The following is a 21,389-nucleotide window of genomic DNA, read 5'->3' as shown; positions in this document are numbered from 1 at the left end:
GAACAGCTGCATCTGTCCTGCCCCAGAGGGTCTGAGACCAGCAGCCTAGAAACAGGTATCCTGCAGCAGGGGTTTAAGCAATGTTAGCCTCTGTTCCTTCAAGGGTGGAGCCCGGCCGGCCCCGCCTCGCCTCGCACTCCTACAATCATACAGGTAGCCAGCTGGGCAGGGCCTGGAAACTAAGTAAGGGAGGCTGAACTCCTGCTTGTCAGTCGCCAGTCCGGAGCCTTGGAGCCGCCACAATGGGTACGTGAGCGCGGGCAGCTGGGGCGGGGTCGCCGGGAGCAGGGACACTTCTGTCGCAGGGGAGATTGCAAAGCAGGTGCCAGGGGATAGGGAACGACCCCGCACTGATGGCAGGGACTGGTTGGAGTCTGGAAACCTGGACACAAGGTTGAAGTTTCCTCCTAGGTGGTCAGACGCCGAGGCTGAGGGAATATACGCACTACTCTCCACCCGCCTGCCTTAGGCTCTCGGGTTTTCATTCTCTCGGTGCCAAGTGGCTGTAGCCTTGGAGTTGAGCGCGCTCTGTGGTGATGGCATGAAGGGCGGTACTGGAGGCCTCAGGGTGCCCCCATGGGACTTTAGGTCTGCGCTTGCCTCTAGCAAAGAGGGTGCCCCTGGAATTTTCATGGGAACTCCTGGCCACAGCGTGCGTCGAGCTGCCCCTCTGTACTATTCCTGGTTCTACTGCTGTCCTCTGATTTAAAAGGCACACAAATCAAGCAGCCAGCCCATTCTTGAGCAGACTAGAGTAGGAGTATCAGCAGATGAACTAAGAGGCAGCTTGGTGCCTGCCCTGCTACAAAGTAAGCTGGCTCTGGGAGTGACTTAGAACCACAGACGATGCCTTGAGGCCATCGGCTCCCCTAAAGTTGGGGTAACAAGCTGACTCCCCTAAAGTACCGCTTTGATGGCCAGCCTCTGCTTTTCAGGCTGCTTGGACACAGGCAGCAGCACTCCAACTTGGTCTCCCTGCATTGTGTTCATGTTGCCCCTTGCTACCCTGGTGTTCCTGCCTCAGTCCAGAGCACCCTTGGGGGCCTCGCGCCCCCCCCCCCCCACCCCGTGGACCACAACAGGAGTTTCAGAAGTAACAGCAAGGGAGTGGGTCACACCTTGGCTGTAGCAAACTGCTGTTCGGAAAAATGTCTCATGTCATTTGAGATGAACAGCATCAGACTACGTACTGGGCCCAGCTTCTAAGAGGGGCTCTGGACCCCACTCCCGACTGCCGTGCTCGGCCAAGTACGAGCTGCCTTAAGATCCTTGTATTGGACTCTGATGCCAGGTCCCCGAGTCACCACTGGATCCGCAATGTGTGAGATGTGTTTTGTCCTTCTAACAGATAGCTCTGATGGAAAGAATATAGAACAGACTTTGGAAGCATAGTGTTTCAAAGCAATGGAGGTTTCCTTATTGATAAACTAACTGCTCCTCAGCTGGAGTTTTGCATGGCTTGGGAACAGAAACCAGTGACTGTTTGGTTTGTAGATGTCTCAGCTTTTCCATATCAAGAGCAAGGAAATGGAAAAGATAATTAAAAGTTCTAGTGACTCCCCCTCTTGAAAACAGTGGTTGGCAATTACAGTGTGTCAGAATTGTTTCAGGTGCTGTGTGATTGGCTATGACCCTAAGAATACTTGCTTGGGGAATGGAAGGAGCAGGCAACAGGTCTTAGAGAAACAGGTGCCCTGAGCCACTGACTTCCTCCTGTGTGGTTCAAATGGGTGCTCACACCAGGGGCCTCACTCCCCCTGGGAATCCAAGGGGCAAAGTGATGAATGACTAGGAAGGAGAGAAACAGGCGTGACTCTACATCACCCACAGGCTCCGCAGCTGCCTGGTATGTGGACACCCATGGCTGAACCTGAGCACCCATGGTTGAAATCTTAAACTTTGACTTGTTTTTAAGTAGAGATCAGTAGTCTCCTGTAGAGAAGAGCATAATTGTAACACCCGGGCTCTGTCTTGGTGTAGAAACAGCCTCAGACACTCGGTAAACACGTGGGTGGAGCTGTCCCAATAAAACCAGTTATAGGCAGGCATTGATGTCAACTTTTGTATGGTTTCTTTTCAATTTTAATTGTCTTTTGAAAAAATACCTTTTAAATTTTTAGTGAATTTTATTTATTGATTGTGTATGTGTGTGCGCACACCTGATCCATCTTTGTTTTTGAGACAGAGTCTTATTCTGTAGCTCAGTCTGGTTGAGACCTGAACTATGTAGCCCAGACTACCTCAAACTCATAGCAATCCTCCTGCTTCAACCTTCCAAGTGCTGAGATTACAAGTGTGAGCTAACATACCTGGCATTTATATATTTGTTCTATGTACTTGCAAAACAGCCTTCAATCTTTTCAATTATTTAAAAACAATGTATCACTCTTGGCTCCTGAGCTGCAAGGCAGCTGCGAGCCCCGACCTTTGCCTGAAGATATGGGTGATGAAAGAGAGACTGTTTCCACACTGGTCTCTTAGGCTGTCTGCTGGAAAGAGGCTTCTGAATAACAGAAACTCTCCCAGGCTGGGGAGACTCCTCAAGGAGGAAGGGGCAGCCACAGGACCTTTGGGAGGCTGAGGAGACTTTTATTAAAGCTTTCTAACACATGATCTCTTTCCTGTTTTTACCCCCTCTTATTTAAACTTAGAGCAAAAAGCTATGCTGGGTTTGATGGGACTATAATACACATTTCACACTCCAGCCTCAAAAACCATGTCTCCTGTTCACTCGAGTACTTGACTCTGAGGACTAGGTACAAGAGTCAAGTTCTCTGAAGGAAGCACCCTTCCAGCTCCCAAGGCTGAGAAGTCTGCTTCCTTAGTAAATCATGTTCTATTGCATGCCTTCCTCAGATCTCAGCCTTGTTTGTGTGTCTTGGGAGTTTTCCCAAGTCAGCCTCTTGCTTGGGTGTGAAAAGATGAACCAGCCTTGCAGGCACCTCCCTCCTGCCCATTTAAAAGTCCTTCCCCATTCTCTCCCACCTTAGAAGCACTTGGCTCAACCAAAGTGTCCAGGAAGCTGGTGTCCTGCTCCAAGCTGAGAGTGAGCAGCAGGTCACTGAGTACACGGAAACCCAACTAGCACAGCAAACGGGAGCTGAGACCCAGCTCTTGCCGACAATCTCTGAGTTTAATTTTACCTTCTTGTTTGTTTATTTTGAGATGACAGAATCACAATTCAAATGCTTCATATCTGAAAAATGATCTTAAACTTCTAATCCTCCTGCTTCCACTTCCCAACTGTTGGGATTATAGATGCGTACCACCCATTTTTATGTAGTGTGCAAGATCAAATCCAAGATTTTGCCTATGCTAAGCAATCGATCTACCAATAGTGCTCCATCCCTAGGCTGGCTTCTATCTTGGGCACACCCCCATCATCTGGATGAACACCACCCCTAGGGTCCTGGCTCCATGGGGCTGGGGTGGGAGCCAAGGATGGCCTGTTTATAGTGTCCTTACTGCTTCTTCCAGTACCATACTCTGAGAGTGACAGCTTATGGTGGCTCTAGATGATCATAACTGACAATGCATTCTTCTCCTTGACCCTCACCCATGTCTAAACTTTGTTATTGCAGTCTAGAAATTAGACTGTGGTAATCGGTAATAATTAGTCCAGCCTGCCCCTGGGTACATATGAGTATGTGTCTGTTGTGCTGTGTAGATTTGTGGCCGATTGAAAAATGGCTAGGGAGGTCGAGAGAATCTAAGTGAAGTGCCGGCCCACTGGAGCTGGCAGAATGAGCCTAAAGTCCCTGGTTTATTCAGATGTTCACTCCCATGGACGGCCATAGAACAATCCTACATCCTTGGGGCAGAAATCAGAACTCTTAGAAACACTACAGATCAAGCACCTACACATTTGGCTGGTCCAGCTTCCAGGAAACTTCATCAGCAGAAGGGTAGGCTCACGTTTTGTCCTCTCAGGAGAACCACTCTGGATAGAATGGCCGAGTATCGTGAACTATGAGTAGAGGCTGGGACTCCTCAACCTCACTGTGTTCCAACTCTGGGCCCAGAGCTCCATTACACAATAGCAAGTGGACTCTATCCCCTGCAGGAGGGAAAGTGGGTAGGTGTCTCAGGAGAGCAGATAAGGAAATGAAAACAAGGGTGACTTCTGAGGGACATCCATACATTCCTCACTGATGACAGAGAATAGGCAAATGTTACCAGGAGCCAGTGACAAGGAGTGACTGAGAGATCCTGTAATGCTGTGGTTGCAACACAAGGAACCAGAGAATCTCTGTTTTGTGACTTTGTCCTTTGGTTTACAAGCACAGTTGCCACTGGCTGACAGGACAGAACTAAAGCACATGTCAGCAGTTAGAAAATGCTATTGCTGGGACTGGAGAGATGCTCCGTCAGTGAAGAATGTTTGCTACTCTTCCAGAGGACCTGTTTAGTTCCCAGCATCCACAATGAGTGATTTACAACCTCCTTTAATTCCAGCTCCAGGGGCTCTACCAACATCTTCATGGGCACATTAACACACACACACACACACACACACACACACACACTTACAAATAAAATGAATCTTTATTTAAACAGAAGAAGAAAAGAAAATACACTGCCCAGGGAGAGGAGGGACAGGATCCTCCTCCATAGACTATAGAACGGGAAGGTCTCCCAGGTGTTTAGATTGCAGCCTGCCTGCAGCCCCCACTACCGCTACTCGATTACAGGAGTTCCCATTGCAGGGCAGGTTTGCCCTCCACCAGATACTGTGTGGGAAGATGTAACACGTGCCTCACTAGGAAGTTTTGGTCCAAGAATCAGGTTCAGGACTAGAAAGAATACAAAGTATTCTTGGATAGGAAGACTCATCCCAAGTTCTCAAACCAATCCAATTAAAATGCCTACAGTGGGCAGGGAGTGACAAGATTTTGTAACAAGGTCTTTAGGGCTCCCAACAGAGCTCTGTTCACTTGTAGATCTGAGACGTTCTTGAGGAAAAGAACTCTTTTCTCTGTTCAAGCCAAACATAAGAACTCACATCCTGAGTGTTCTCTCATGACTCCCATAACTAAAGTAGCACTGTGTTCTAAAATGACAGGAGTGTTTCCTCACAGACACAGAGGCTGGGAGTCCAGTCAAGTTGTTAGGAGGCTATGCTCTGTCTGAAAGCTCCAAGGGGCTCTGGTCCGGGCCTTTCTAGTGGCTTCTAGTGGCATTGCAGCCCTGAGCTCAGAGGCATTATCCAGTCTCTATGTCCACTGTCATGTGGTCTTCTTCCTGTGTATCTGTCTCCTGTCTCTTCTCTCTAGTAAAGACATCGCTCATACTAGATTAATATGCCCCCTCCTTCTCCAGCTTAACCTCACCTAGATGAATTATCCTTGCAGCAAGCCTGCTTCCAAAAAGGCCATATTGTGAGATTCTGGAAAGCTGTACCCAACCCCCATACCATACTAAGAAAATGTATTATATCACATACATGTGGCATTAAGTTGTAATATATATGCATACAAAGATGACTCTATTGGGATCAGCAGCAGCTCAGGTGCTACCTTGGACGGCTAGCAACATAGAGGAGCTTTTTTGTCATAGTCCCAATCAACTCTAAACAACCCATTTAGTAACAAAAAGTGTGTGGGAAAAAATTAGCCCCATGATATAGGTAACATCTGGTGAATCCTATGCTGGGTGTGGTGGCATCTGCCAACCGCTAATCCCAGTACTTGGAAGTAAAGGCATGCAGATCTTTGTGAGTTCAAGACCGGCCGGATCTACACCATGACTTCCAGGATAGCCAGGGCTACAGAGTGAGGCCCTCTCTCAAAAATCAGGCAGAACTATATCGGGTGAAATCAGAAACACTTAAACTATCAAAGTAAGCACAGGCAATTTATCTCATTATTCTAAACTTCAGGGCCACACTCTGTTGATACTGTGTTAGTGGGGCTGTGTTGAGCGGTAGGGCAAGTCTCCAGGCAGTCTGTATTCATACCACTGAGTCACATATGCATGCTTTATCTTCAAGGCAGCTGCTTCTGTCATGCCTGTTCATCCCAAGATTATAAGACTGGCGGGGGGGGGGGGGGAGTTACTTAGAACACTTACACAGAGTACTATTAGATAATATCTATAAAAATTTAAAGTGCACACAGTCTACCAACATTTGTGTCTATAAAAGTTGTAGTCTGAGTTGTCTCTAAAACAAACTCCTCAAAAGACTAAAGGCTGACTTCTTTTAATTTGACAATGTGTAGATGGTTTGGACCTTGTTCCCTCCTATGAAAATATACAAGATTAAATTGTGTATCAATACAGCATGCTCAGCACATTCCTACTGCCGGTTGGCCAGTTCCTGTCCTCTGTTGGGAGTCTTCAACCTGAGCTGGAGGGAGGAGGGTTGCTTATGTGGCCCATAGCCACCTCCCATCATGTCTTTCCTCTGTCTCCTTCCAGGGGCCTCTGGGGAAAAGCTTCTCTTCTTTAATCAAGGAACATAGTCATGTCTTCACTCTCAGCCACATGTGTTTACACAAAGCCTCAGTCTAAGTCTGAGGCTTCGTGTCCTGGCCCAAGGGTGTTCTTCTGCAATAAAAATATGAGTATAGATAAAGAAACCAACTCGGGGAGCAAGGGTTATGTCAGTTGCTTTTCTATTGCAGTGACAAAACACCATGGCCAAGGTAACTTAGAAAAGAAAGCATTTTACTGAGTCTCACAGGTCCATGGGGTTTAGTCCATGACCACTGAGGAGGGGAGGGTGGCAGCAGCAGGTAGGCATGGCTCTGGAGTGGCCTATGAGAGCTTATACCTTGATCTACTAGAATGAGAGAGGGAGGGAGAGAAAGAGGAAGGGAACACAGAGGCAGAGAAAGAGGGAGAGGAAGAAAGAATGAACAAACCTCAAAGCCCACCCCTAGTGACACAGCTCCTCCCACAAAGCCATCCCACCTGATCCCTGTCTATCCCTGTATACCTGGGCAGGATTTAAGACTATCACTTCCTGGGCCCTCTGGTTTGCTACATGCTAACCCTGAGGGACTCTCTGGCCTCCTGACCTTTCCCTGCCATGGAGCATTTTGAGACTGAATGATCTCTGAGCTTATCAAAAGATATCTGGATCCTGGGGCCCACAAGACCCTTTCTGCAAATCACAGGTATGCTCAGAGAATAGTGTCTGGTTATAAGACAGGAGGACTATGTGCATGTCAGTACACACATTCATAGAGGTCTGAAGTTGTTGTCAGGTACCTTTTGGTTTTAGTTTTTAGATTTGCTTTGTTTTGTTTGAGACAAGGTCTTACTATGTGACTCTGCCTATCCTGGAAATTACTGTGTAGACAAGGCTGGCCTCAAACTCATAGAGATCCACCTGCCTCTGTCTCCTGGGTGCTGGGATTAAAGGCATGTGCTACTATTCCTGACAATGTCAGCTGTCTTCCTTACTCTCTCTCTCTCCACAGTATTTTTTCACTCAAAGTCTCTGTCTTACCAATTCACCTAGGATGACTAGCCAGTGAGCTTCAGAGATTCTCCTGTCTCTACCTCTCCAGTGCTGGGATTTAGCTGCTGTTTTCCATGCCTGGCTTTATCTGTGAATACTGAGAATCTGACTTCGGGTCCTCATGTTTGAACAGTAGACATGAGTTTCAGTCTAACTGAGTCTAATTCAGTCTGACCAAGCCATCCTTTAGAAACCTTTTTAAAGGGTAGGAGGATATTGCAACATTAAGTAACAAGTGGTACAAAGTAAAGAGCATTTGACCATTATAGGCTGTAATATGCATCCTCGAAGTTCAGAGGTAGAGAAGTCCAGGCCCCCAGTACCAAGAATGTACGGGAGCAATTGCAAATGTGACTAGTTAATATCAGATCATAGTGGAGTGGGGTGGGCTACACGTTCAGAATAACTGATGTGTTTATTATAGGGAAGGTTTGGGCACAGGACACACGTGAGAGGGATGCTGTGTGGAGATGAGGACAATGGCAGACAATGCTTCTATGAGCCAAAGAATACCCCAGGGTGCTAGAAACCCCCAGAGAGGCTCAGAACACTCTCCCTCTCTGGCATAGAAGACAACTCTCACAACACCTCGATCTCAGACCACCAGCTTCTGAGACTGTGAATCAGTGGATCCAGGCTTTTTTTTTGAGCCACCTGCATGAGAAACCTTGGATTCTAGCCCTTCAAAATGCATATGCTGGCCAGGAGCTGTGCCCAAGTCTGAGCAGTAGCCGCCAAGGTATGAAGGCAAAGACCCAGCGGTCAAGTGCACATGAGACAAAGCATGGTCTGACTGACAGATGAGAAAGATACAAGGACACATTGTCACTTAAGTAGATGGTACACCCAGGGTGTCCTGGCACCTGCCCTGCAACACAGGCATATCAGGAGCTGCTCTTGCCACTGTGTGTTATGAGGCACCCCCGTGTGTCATTCCTGAGGAGCTGACACTAGGCAGCAGCTAAGTAGGTTGATGTTCCGCATCTGTCTCCTGACTCAGAAGACACATGGGGTATGGACTTATCACAGTTTCTCCTCCTTGCCCTGAAAGGGCCACAAGACTTCTGCCAGGACTCAGACCAGCCATGGCCTATCAAGTCTTGGGCATGGTCCCCGGCACTGAGCTGGTCCTCTTGGATGGCAACATGCCCAAATCATTTCATAAGCTCCACACTCTCCATTAGCAATGCTCCCGGCAGTAGTAGCTCCACACTTTTAGCATCTAGGTAGCTTTCCTTATTCTTGGGGTGTTTGTTTTTATTTAAGATAGAGAGTCTTCCTATGTAACCCTGGCTGTCCTACAACTGGCTCTGCAGACCTGCCTGGCCTTGAACTCACAGATATCTGCCTGCCTCTGCCTCTAGAGTGCCAGGATCACCGAGCCTGGCTTGACATGCTTTGGCAATGAACATATTGTGACTTCTTTTCCTCGTATGGTGTTTATATTCACCCACTGGCTGACTCAGGATAAAGGCTGCATTTCAAAATCTGTAGTGATATCTGCAAAGCCCCCCTAGTCCATGGAAGGAAAGACACCTACAAATTTGCCCAGACTTTAGGGCGCAGGCACTCTCAGAAATGATAAGGAATAGTTTTCTCTCCGTCTGAAAGGAGGAGTTTGTTTCTCAGACTTCAGTAAAGCGCTTTGTATCCCAAATCCAACTTCCAGAACTGCGCTCTGCAGCCTGAGTATCGCCGAGTGAGCCCAGCTGGGTGCCACATGACAGTGTCCTGGCTGTGGATGGCGCATGCCTGTAAGGTTACAATATACTGTAGGCCTGTGGTAGGTTTACCCTCCAGGTTTGTGTAAATACACTCCATGGTGTTTGAACATGGATGAAAGTATCATTATCATCTTTGTCATCGATGATGTAATATATTTCTCAGAACATTTCCCCACTAAGCAGCTCTCGCTGTATTGATTTTTAGGTAGCGAAACATTATGTAGACATCCCAAGCCTACATGACTCAATTTATTACACTCTGCATAAATCACAGGAAATTTCCACATCAAAGGAGAAGTGTTAATAAGCGGTGGGTCTCCCTGGAGTCTCTTTTTTCCCCTGCTTCTCTGTCCCTCCACTGCACCCCAAAGTTAGCAGTAAGAGAAATGTTTAAAATATACTTACCGTTACTTATTTTTGTCTAAATTTTTTCGATGATAGAAAGTCAAAAATCCACTAGACATAATAACAGCAAAAGCCAATGTTTAGTCAGTGATTAGACACACTGGCACCACTGAGCCCTCTAGATAAGAGAGTCTGGAGTCTAGATGTAATCCTGGTCATACTTACATCTCCAAGTGACCTACAGGCTGTTCTGGAAACATGGGCTCACCCAACATTTCGAACTGAGTGGTCTAAAGTAAATGGAGTCTTGTTGAAGTTGAAATCTGAGTTGAAATCAAGTCTCTTGTGGCCCCTGGATCTACACTTGGCCTTTCTATGATAGAGATCCTGTTGACACAGGTATGTTCAGATAAGAAGTGCTGACTTCAGCATATGGCGGGCAGATAGCTTGGGATTCTATAAAAGGAACTTAGCAACCTCTGCCCTGGAATAATAAAGGCAGTTCTCAGAAATGCACATCTTTTCAAAACACAAAATACTTCCTGTAGGATGTGTGGGTCCTGCCATCTCTGACTTTTTGCTTCAAGAACACAAGTCACCCTGCAACCAATTAGGGCGCTGAAGAATGCCCACAGCCTGGTCTGTTCTGCTGTCCTCCCTGGAGACCAAAGCTCTTCTTTGCTGAGTGTAGCTAATCTCAGCTGTGTTGTAGGTTCTTCTTTTTTCCACCCTTTATCCTTCATCACTAGGTAGGAGAGAAGGAGAGAAGGAGAGGGCGAGAGAGGAGAAAGATCTGTATCTAATTTCTTTTTTCTAGTTTCTTCTTTGCTTGAGTGAGGTTGGATACTTCCTTTTCCATAATGAAATTCTAAGCCTGATGATTGGTCAGCCACGGGCTCAGCCCTCTAAACATTACCAGTAACCATATATGCATTTGATGTAAACCAGTGCTAGGTAATATTTAACAGGAATATATAGTCACCACTCTGGAGATAAGGTTCCTCCCCTGTGAACCAGAAAGAACATCTAGGGACACAGGAAGACACTGCTGCAGTGAGACTCAGTCTGGCTCTGTGGACTCTGGGCTTGCAGCCCTTCCTCATGAGAACCTCTGGACCATTGTGTTAGTCTTTGTGTTAGTCTCATTCCTTGCTTGGTTCTTTGAAGGCCTTGGGGAGACCAAATTCTCCAAACTTTAAGTAGATAGAGCAGTGTGCCATTTCTTCAAGAACACAAGCTGCCCTGCGACAAATCAGGGTGCTGAAGAATACCCACAGCCTGATTTACTCCTCTGTCCTTCTCTGTGGTGACATTTAATTGCCACTCAGGAGAGTGTCATTCAAGTCTGAAGATTCTAGGATGGTAGTGTCTCCAATTAACCAAGGCTGTAGATTCTAGGATGGTAGTGTCTCCAATCCACTAATGTGTGAAGTGAAGGAGAAAAGACTTTACATAAACTGTATGAGTCAGAGGAAAGTTAGTCTGAGCCATCTTGCTGGCCCCTCATGAACTCTTACAGTACCTTACAAAGCAGAGGGTGTTTCTCTCCAGTTCACTCATTACCCAGGCTTGCCCAGGGTCCCAGGCGGCAGCTGGGAGAACTGATACTCAATCCCAGCTCTGACCCCATGGTTCTCATTGCACCTTGAAGCAACTCGTTCCATCAAAGAAAACCGAGTTTGGGTATGATGTGGAATCTCTGGCTCCAGCTTTAACCACAGGAGAATGGGAACTAGCATCCAAGGAGGTCAGGATGGTGGTGTTTCCCTCCTTGAAACAAAGACTAAAATAACATCAAATAGACTCTGAAGTGGGCAAAAGACAGCAAGACCATCTGCTGTGATACCCTGTGATACCCTGGGGCCACAGTGGAGTGGGCAGGTGGAAATGGCCCCAGCTCAGCTGACAGGAGCAGGGAGTGTGTGCCTGTGGTGGATGGGGGCTGGGAGCCACACAAACTGACAGTACGCAGTGGAGAGTGAGAGGGGAAGAGTTGTGAATGGCGAACACGACAGGAGATTGAGGCAGGGAGAGGTGGAGGACACTAATATTTGCCCAGCTTCTGCATTTGGTTTCTGCTCTGGGTAGCTGGTCTTCCTGGTTCTCAGGGCCAAAGAAGTGGTCATCTCTACATATGGAGACCTGTCAGGAAACCAGAGACCACAGCTTACACACGCTTCTCAAAGAGAACCGGACTGCAGCATCCACGTCACCATGGGGCTTATTTTAAAGCCAGAGCCTCTCTAACTCTTACTACAAGACACAGTGGCCAGTGTGGGGTCCGACAAGCCCTCTCCAGATAGTTCACGCTGCTGTAGGGTGGCACGCATGGGCCAGGACTGGGGTTTAAGGGTTACTTACAATTCTCCAGTACAGCAGTTTTTCAAAGTGTACAACCACTGGAGACTGGTTAGAAAACGCAGTCACATGTGCCCGCCAGACCTCCGAGTCAGCAGCACTGGCCCAGACCAACAGTCTATTCTACAAACCCCCTGGAGAATCTCAGGCACAGCCCTGTTTGTAACCCACTACTGCTGAGCGGTCGGTGGACTCCTAACAGAAGCAAGGTGTGTGCCTCAGGAGCCCTAGCAGCAAAGAACTGTAAAATGAAGTCAGTGGGGTCTGGGAAACAGGAAGAGGATGGGCATCCCCTGAAAGGGGACACAGTAGTGACAGGTAGCCTACAGCGAATGGCCTATCATAACAGCACACCGTGTGAAGGGAATGTCAACACCAGTGCCAGTGCTCAAGTAGAAAGGGATAGGCTAAATGGATAGGGCACCCAGCAATAGGCTGCTGTCTCCCATGTTACAAACTTTGAGAAGACACACAATAGTCAGTGAACTGACAGTTCATTGATACTCTCACTGGAGTCTGCTCGGAGAAGGGTAGGAAGGAAGGCAGGATTAGGAACAGAAAGGCTGAATCTTCACTCTTCATTAAGCACCTCAAAGTGTGTTAAACCTCAATGATTTAACCCTCACAGAACCCCACTGACCTTGTGAGATCTGGAAGAACACACCAGAATGTTTGGTTTTATGCAGAGGGAGCCTTTGAAGTGTTTGAGGAGGAAATGGTTTGGGCATGCTCTCCTGAGCACTGCTTCTCACTTTTGAATCTCACAAGCATTGCCTAAGGTCAGTCCCCCACTGAAGATGAGATGCGAGTCTGATGTCAGAATCCCAGAGGACACTAAGGCTTACTGCTGTGGGAAGCCAGAGGAGCTGAGGCGGGCTCAGTCAAAAGCAGTCATAACTTGACTTTAATGTTGTCTCGTTTTTCTTTTAGGGATGTCCAAGTCTCGGGTGAGTATTCTTTGTCCTTCTCTGATGTCTTCATCCTGTAAGTTATGCAATGTTTTGTTCCTTGGTGGACACAGATATGCCTTATTCAGTTGACACAAGTGCTTAGGACATCCAGAGTTCTGCATGAGATATCCTCGGCTTAAGGAATGCTGTTTATTTCCTTCTCCTGCTAGTTGATGTATCTCATTGCTGTCTCTGTGTGGGAATAACTAACATAAAGCTATCACAAAATTCACAATTCTGGTTCTGAATGGAACTGAGGATTTGTTGCATGTGTGGTAGATCTTTGTCCAGCTTCCAGTGCCGGTGTGTGAGTCTGATCTTGTGAGGAGTCTAAATATTATTTCCCTGCTTGTCAGGGTTGCTTTGGCTACCCGTTGAGTATCTTCTTCATCGTGGTCAATGAATTCTGTGAAAGATTCTCCTACTATGGGATGCGAGGTAAGTTTCTGGCTCACCTGACGGTTCTATAAGAGCATGTTTTGCCTCAGCCAGCCCTAACTCTGTTTCTCTCCCCTACCCCCCAACCCCCCCACCTTGGAAAGCACTCCTGGTTCTGTACTTCAGGAACTTCCTTAACTGGGATGACGATCTCTCCACGGCCATCTACCATACCTTTGTTGCTCTCTGCTACCTGACTCCAATTCTTGGAGCTCTGATCGCAGACTCGTGGCTGGGGAAGTTCAAGTGAGTGACTGGGACTTTCTCACCACAGAGAGCAGAGACTTAAACTGTGAGCTTTGTGATTTGGTATGGCAGACTCGGAAGGTTGGGGAGGATTCAAGAAAAAGAACTCATAGGATGTCTGTGTCTTTGTTTCTGCTTTATATTGTATTCCTAGCACTTAACAAAGTAAATTCAAGAAGGTTGAGGCTTTGTTGTTGTTTTGTTGTTTGTTTACACACACACACACACACACACACACACACACACAAACTGTATTGTTTTGAAATAGTGGCAGGGACTCTGACTATCACTGGTGAGAAAAGACTCCGCCTGATGCCCAGGTCTTGCTGCTGCAGGCTCATGTGGCTTGGTGGGTGGGGAGCCACTGTGAGTACTCACCCAAACAGGGCTATCTCATGGAAAATTATCAGGAAAAGTCTCTGGGAACTTTATAGAGAAGAAAGATGTTCTTCTAGATCAAAGTGCTAACACAGGCAGGAGGAAGAACAGTCAGCTCTCTTTAAAGAAGTCTGTAAAGTTAATGTCTACTCGTGGCCAACCACCACTACCAGGCACAAGCTGGAAACTTTTTCTTAGTTGTTTGAGAATATCATGGATATGTACATGGCGTTTTGATCAAGTTCATTCTGAATTTCCTCACATCCACTTCCTTTCTCACCCCTACCAATGCATTCCTTTCCACTGTCTTGTTTGTTTCTTTGTTTGTTTGATCTAACCCCCGAGTATACTCAATGCTGCCAAGATTTTTAAGTCTTATTGTCCAAAGCTACAAATAGTGTTTCTGTGGTGGCAGAGGTGAGGGTGGAGGGAAGTGGGCTCCCCCTTCTGGGCTGTAACCACAATTTCACTCTGTGTTCCTATGCTCTCCCTTCCTGGGAGTTCTCATTTTTACCTAGTTTTGAAAAAGGGAAGTGGAGTGGGGGGGGGGGGAGAAAAATGGGTAGATCCATGACTGGACTCTTTGAAGCTTTGCAAGAGGAAGAATGGAAGCAAACAGCTACTGTGCCTTTAACCGGTTCTCTCTTGCCCTTTCTAAACACAGGACAATTATTTCATTATCCATCGTCTACACGATTGGACAAGCAGTCATCTCGGTGAGCTCAATTAATGACCTCACAGACCACGACCACAATGGTACTCCTGACAGCCTTCCTGTGCACGTGTAAGTCCATGGTCACTGCTGCACCACTCTCTTACTGCCTGCTTAGTTGGCGATCTGATAATTCATCTTGTTCCTGAAATGTCCTCCAAGAGAATGGAGAAGTCCTCCCTACTCAGTAATGTAGAGAATGTGGTTCAGTTGTGTCTTCAAGGTGTCCCCATCCTAAAGTCTGCTCAATGTGACTAGGGTTGAGACATCTCATTCCATGTATGGTCATGTGAAGGTTTTTGTGCTCACAGTGTCTTCACTAGGGGGGACGTAACTTCCGTAGACCTTGGCCCTCAACACCACCAGCTTTCCCCAATATCCTAAACTAAAGACCTGTAGTTTCTCCCTGAAACAACCTGTAGGTTGTTTCTAGCAACTCTATTTAACAGACACTTGTCCTAGCCACCTGCCCTAGCCACCTGCTCTGAACTCTTGACAGCAAGGTCTATTCTTACTGGAGTTATTCTCCTTCCCTGAAATGTGGCTCAGTACACTAATTACATGACTTGCTTGATTGCTTACTGCTTTTTAAAGATTTATTTATTTTTATTTATGAGTACACTGTAGCTGTCTTCAGACACACCAGAAGAGGGCATCCAATCTCATTACGGATGGTTGTGAGCCACCATGTGGTTGCTGGGATTTGAACTCAGGACCTCTGGAAGAGCAGTCAGTGCTCTTAACCGCTGAGCCATCTCTCCAGCCCTGCTTACTGCTTTTTAACACAGCATCTTACTATATATCCCAGGCTGGTCTAGAACTTGCCGTACAGCCTATATAAGTCTCAAATTCACAATCCTCCACCTAAGCCGTCATGTGCTGGGATTGCATGTGTGCACTGTTCTTCTCTTAGTTAGGGTTACTTTGCCATGATGGTTACATGGCCAAAAGCAAGCTGTGGAGGAAGGGTTTATTTGGCTCACATTTTCACATTGTAGTCCGTCACTGAAGGGAGTCTGGACAGGAACTCAAACAGGGCAGGAACCTGGGTGGATGAACTAATGCAGAGGCCATGGAGGGGTGCTACTTACTGGATTGCTCCCCATCGCTTGCTTGGCCTGCTTTCTCATAGAAGCTAGGATCACCAACCCAGGGATGGCGCCACTCACAATGGGCTGGGCTCTCCCACATTGATCACTAATTAAGAAAATATTCCACAGTCTTGCCTGCAGCCTGATTGTAGGAGGCATTTTCTCAGCTAAGGCTCCCTCTTCTCCAGTGGCTCTAGCTTCAAGTTGACGTAAAACCATTTAGCACAACTGGACACAAACACAACACCATTCAGCCACAACTTTTCCTTCCTTTATTTACCTCCAAAATCACGCCTTAATTTGAACATCACAATATACAAATATTCCAAGTTTTAGAAGTCCCACAGTCTTTACAAACGTAAATTCTTAAAATTCAGTCCTTAGCAAGCATTGAGGGTGCAATGTCTTTAATCTCAGCACTCAGCAGCAAAGGCAGCAAAGGCAAATGGATCTCTGTGAGTTCGAAGCCAGCCTGGTCTACATAATGAGTTCATGTCAACCAGGGCTACACAGTAAGACCCTGTCTCAAAAACAAAAACAAAAAACAAACAAATAAACAAATAAACAAAACCCAAGCTTTCTTCTCAAATCCAAAGTCTTTGAAAACTCCAAAATCTCTTTTAAAATTTAAGGTTGATTAAACTTCAACTTCTTAACATAGCAGCTAGCCATCTTGTGGGTTATTAAGAGTCCATTTTGATTGACATAAGGGTTATGTTTGTTTGATTGGTATCTGTGTGAAGCCTGGGCCTATGCATACCAACCATTTATTCTACCCCTGAGCTATGGACCCCACCCATTAAGTAACATTTCATGTACTCGTTCTTTTATTAGAAATGGTAAGGCTACCAAAAGTCCATATGCAAATCCTTGTTCAGATTTCAAGCCATTTTCGATTAAATATAAATGACAAAACACCGTGGGCTCCAACTCCATGCCATCCAGGTTTCACTCAACTCTCAGCCTGTGTTCTTAGACCTTACCTTCTCATCGAGGGTGAACCTCCCTGTGTCTGCTTCTGTGCATAGTCCTTGCAATGAGACTACAGGGGGAGGGGCCTTCCTGAGGACCTCCCACCTTGGCCTTAAACCACCTCTTTCTTTCCCCAGAGCACTGTCCATGATCGGCCTGGCCCTGATAGCCCTTGGTACGGGAGGAATCAAGCCCTGCGTGTCTGCGTTTGGTGGTGATCAGTTTGAAGAGGGTCAGGTAAGACTGTGAACTGCACGGGAGCCAATGACTAACAGCAGGCTAGAGATCGAATCCCTGGAGCATTGAGTCCCGTCTCCATCCGAGTCTTTTCCAGGATGCTTGAAAGTAGGATACTGACCAAACTAAGTCAGAAGTGAGCCCCGTTCTGAGCCCCACCATCTCTCATGATTCCCAGCCTGGTTGTGATAACCTAACTGTGTCCCTCTTGTGACAGGAAAAACAGCGAAACCGGTTCTTTTCCATCTTTTATTTGGCTATCAACGCTGGAAGCCTGATCTCCACAATCATCACTCCCATACTCAGAGGTAAAGAACCATCTATTAGGGCTGGTGAGATGGCTCAGTGGCTAAGAGCACTGACTGCTCTTCTAGAGGTCATGAGTTCAAATCCCAGCAACCACATGGTGGCTCACGACCATCTACAATGAGATCGATGCCCTCATATGGGTGTCTGAAGACAGCTACAGTGTACTTTCATATAATAAATAAATAAATCTTTAAAAAAAAAAAAAAAAGAACCATCTATTAGGAACTTGGATTTTCTCTTTTTAGTTGTGAGAAAGTCAAGTAAAAAGGCTAAATCTCCCAGACATGCTGGTGTACACCTTTTTTGATCATAAAACTAGGAAGGCGGAAACAGATGGATCTCTGTGAGTTCGAGGCCAGCCTGCTCTATATAGTGAGTTCCAGCCCAACCTGAGCTACTTAGTTAAACCCTGTCCCCAAACAAACAAAACAAAACAATGGCTAGTCCTTGTCTTTTGCTTTCCTTTGATGGCCAGCTGTCACACATGCTGGGATAGTTGTCACAATCTAACTGTAAGCTTCTTTCTTCCATGCCTCCCCTTCCAACCTTTCTTGACTCCCTGGGTTCAAGAACAGGAAACTTCTCACACCATTGATTGTTTAATCTTAAACCTTTAAAGCAGAAAGGCACCATCGCCAATGTTTGGGAAGACATACAGCCGCCTATGGGTGACTTCTGGCCTTTTGCCCTGGCTCCCTGTGGTGTTTTAGAGAATTGGGAAGACATAAGAAACTCAATGTGTCCAAGGTTTCTGTCACTTCATTAGTGGGGAACTGGAAAGCCGTTGCAATCTGCTGGAGCAAGGATTTGATTGGAAGTGCTCAGAGCCTGAGGGACAGGGTCTTCTCTGTCATGAATGGGAATCGTGTGTACAGCTGTGAACAGGAATCGTTTACCCAAACATCACTTTCCCCATGGTTAAGTGTCTTTGTCTAAAAGGTAGTGAAATAGCTTGTTAAAGACCAGACCAAAGTCCCTGTGGGATCCAGTCCTTTCAGAGTGTTTCTGGGGATCCTGTGTTGCCTTTACAAAGCCCTAACGGTTTTCCTTATCAAGATGAAGAACTCAGGGAGCTAAGAGCACCCTCTGTCAGAGGGTGGCAAACTGTGGGTCAAGTCCAGGAGCCTGGATGTAACCATCGTTTAGATTTGATTGCTTCCCCTGTGAAGGCAGGGTAGAAGAGCCAAGACCTAAAATAAGTACTGTCCAGCCCTTCCTTAGCTCATGATGTGTAGCTACTGTGCTTACAGGATGCGTGCAGTAGTGGATGGGAGTGTATCAGCTTTAATTCACGGAGTCCCACATGTTGGACATAGAGTGTCCAGGTCACATTTAGCTCCACGAGTTAGAAAATCCACAGAATAAGAGCCTGCGAGACGGCTAAGCCGGTAAAGGTGCTTGCTGCTAGTCCTGACAATCTGAGTTTGATTCCTGGATCCAGATACTGGAAAGAGAGAACTAAATCCTGCAAGTTGTCCTCTGACCTCTTAATGCACTACACACACACACACACACACACACACAGAGAGAGAGAGAGAGAGAGAGAGAGAGAGAGAGAGAGAGAGAGACAGACTGACAGACTGACTAAATAAATAAATAAATAAATAAATAAATAAATGCATGCTTAAAAAGAAAATCCTTAGAAGGGTTTGCTGAGTTGGCCATGGCATCATTAAGATAAGCAGCTGAGTCCAGAACAGGAAGTAAAGACCGTGTAATGTGATGAGTTCTGGGTGTTTAGAAATGGGAGCAACACGCGCATTAACGAAAACATGACGCTTTCTATTGTTATTTCTCCTCAGTTCAGCAGTGTGGAATCCACAGTCAACAAGCTTGTTACCCACTGGCCTTTGGGGTTCCAGCGGCTCTCATGGCTGTTTCCCTAAGTGAGTAGATCAGTTGTGCTGGCATGAGCAGTTGTCCAAGTCTGGCTCTGTGTTAATTATCATGGCTAATTTGTTACAGTCAGTGTACCAAGTTGTAACAAAAAGTATCACAAAAATCTGCCATTGGACATTTGGCATGCTCTCCCTCTAAGAGAGGAGAAAGTGGGGCAGCCATATTATATGGGAAATGAGATCCTGAAAGGGCTTTGAAGGAGAGGCATCCATGACCTGGGCATTTGGGTCCATCTGAATAGATGAGCAGAGGTGGAAAAGGCTACTAGCATGCTAAGCCAGGGATTGGAAGCTTCTTTACTCGTCGACACACGTCATCTGCGGCTTGAGTAAAGAAACGCCAGCCTGGTTCAATGGTCCTTCTAAGTCCCATTGTCCATCACCCCAAGGGTTTCTACTGGAACCCTTCCCTGCTAGGAGGAATGAGTGTACATAATAGTTATATTCATTTGCACATATGTTTTTATATCAATAGCTTTTTAGATTTCTTCATAGATTAATATGCAGAATGGCAAGTTTCACTATGACATTTTTATACATAGTTACTGCTGTATCTTTTCCATGTTCCGGGTTCCACTATCTATCCCAGTCCTTCCTCATCCTTCTTTCTGTTCCCCTTCCTGCACTGAAGATAGTGTCCTCTGCTTTCAAGAGATAGATAAACAGACAGACAGACAGACAGACAGACACATACATACATACATACATACATACATACATAGATCATAGATAGGTGATTGATAGGTAGATGGTAGATAATAGACAGATGATAGAAGATGGCTAGATGATAGATACATAGATACATGATAGATAGGTGATTGATAGATGATAGATGACTAAATAAATAGATGATAGGTAGATAGATAGATAGACAGACAGATAGACAGATAGACAGATGATAAAATCTAGATTCCATACACATGCATATAGTGTGCTCACATATGGTTTTGAGCATTTTTTTGTTTGTTATTGTTGTTGTTGTTGTTATTGTTGTTGTTTTAGGATATACAAAGAGGTAACCTTGGGTGTTCTAAGTTGAAAGTTAGTGTGAGATGGACCCGGCCCTTGGTCCCCTCAAGTCCCCATGGCTTCTTCACACTTTTCCCACGTTTGTTTTTTAGGTCTTGCCATGATCAAATAAAACCTTTTTTTCCTCATACTGAAACAACACTGCTTTGCTTTTGCTATTATGCAAGTGCTACCCTCTTCCCTGCCCAATATGTCTTCTCTTGTAATTCTTCAAAGATGGCCATGCTCTTCTAAGGGCTTGTGTGTGCTTCTCCTCTCGATTCTGAGCAGAGAATGACACTTCAGGTATATTCTCATTTAGTCTGTGTGACTTGTTCTTAAGAAAAAGATTCTGCATCTTCCTATGAAAGACTGTAGGTGTCTACAGCTCCTCCAGAAACTTCTGTGCTAGAATTAGGCTTTAGTTTGTCAAAAAGCTTAAAGGTTAAAAAGGCTGGCCAAGGGAAATGCTGCCTCAGCCTGTTGGGACCCTTCACCGCTGGTGCTTGTAAGGGCATTACACAAGTCAGTGTGAGCCGTGCAGGACATCTGTAGTACAGGTCAGAACTCAGTGAGACCCCTGAGAGCAAGCGGCTGCCGAGGTCTCCACCTTCTCAACAGAGGAGAGCGAGTGATCCATCAATGCCCTTATGTTATCAAATGATGGTTTGGGGCGATCAAAAAACCTAGTGTAGGGTCTGATTCAACTGTTTAATACCTTTCTCCTGAATATTAGAAACAGGAAGAAAATTCCTATTGCTATTACAGCCGAAAATCTTAGCACCGTATTTATTGTCTTTGTAGAATGATGTATTCTTATGGTATGCAAAGACATCCATGGCCTTTGTCTCCCTTTAAATAGCAAGGACTTGTGTTTAAACAGCTGTGGCAAGTCTAAGAGCCTCCTCGTGAGGAGACTGATGGAGGAGGCAGGCTTTAGCTCAAGCTTCCTCATCCTCAGAGGCACAGGTGGTCGCTAGAATCAGAAGCAGGTCTTCACCTGGGAGGATGGAGACAAGTCTATAACCAATCTCACGCCTCCTGCCAAGGAGACCAGGCAGATAAAGGAGCATCTCTCAGACCACAGGGAACTCTATAGTGACACCTCTTCTTCTGCCCTGTGCAGTTGTGTTTGTCCTTGGCAGTAGAATGTACAAGAAGTTCCAGCCCCAGGGCAACATCATGGGCAAAGTGGCCAAGTGCATTGGTGTAAGTGCTCTTCCCTCCCTCCCTGTCCCCTCCCCTCCCCCTCCCCTCC

The 21,389-nt window shown here is 46.2% G+C and overlaps 1 protein-coding gene across 1 annotated transcript in view; it reads left to right on the top strand.

Annotated features, from left to right (window-relative positions):
• The first annotated feature begins 233 nt into the window (after positions 1–233).
• Slc15a1 (solute carrier family 15 member 1) overlaps positions 234–21,389 on the top strand; it is a 39,625-nt gene continuing 18,469 nt past the window's right edge. Inside the window, exons 1-9 of the mRNA XM_028771571.1 lie at positions 234–246; positions 12,823–12,839; positions 13,199–13,280; positions 13,385–13,526; positions 14,569–14,688; positions 16,817–16,916; positions 17,134–17,224; positions 19,028–19,111; positions 21,258–21,340. Coding sequence (XP_028627404.1) covers positions 243–246; positions 12,823–12,839; positions 13,199–13,280; positions 13,385–13,526; positions 14,569–14,688; positions 16,817–16,916; positions 17,134–17,224; positions 19,028–19,111; positions 21,258–21,340 — 723 coding nt within the window. The 5' untranslated portion in view covers positions 234–242. The remainder of the gene's footprint in view (positions 247–12,822; positions 12,840–13,198; positions 13,281–13,384; positions 13,527–14,568; positions 14,689–16,816; positions 16,917–17,133; positions 17,225–19,027; positions 19,112–21,257; positions 21,341–21,389) is intronic.

This window comes from Grammomys surdaster, unplaced genomic scaffold, assembly GCF_004785775.1.
Source record: "Grammomys surdaster isolate TR1022 unplaced genomic scaffold, NIH_TR_1.0 65, whole genome shotgun sequence".
Lineage (NCBI taxonomy): Eukaryota > Metazoa > Chordata > Mammalia > Rodentia > Muridae > Grammomys > Grammomys surdaster.
Note: the sequence above shows the minus strand (reverse complement) of the source record. Positions and strands in the feature narration are given on the sequence as shown.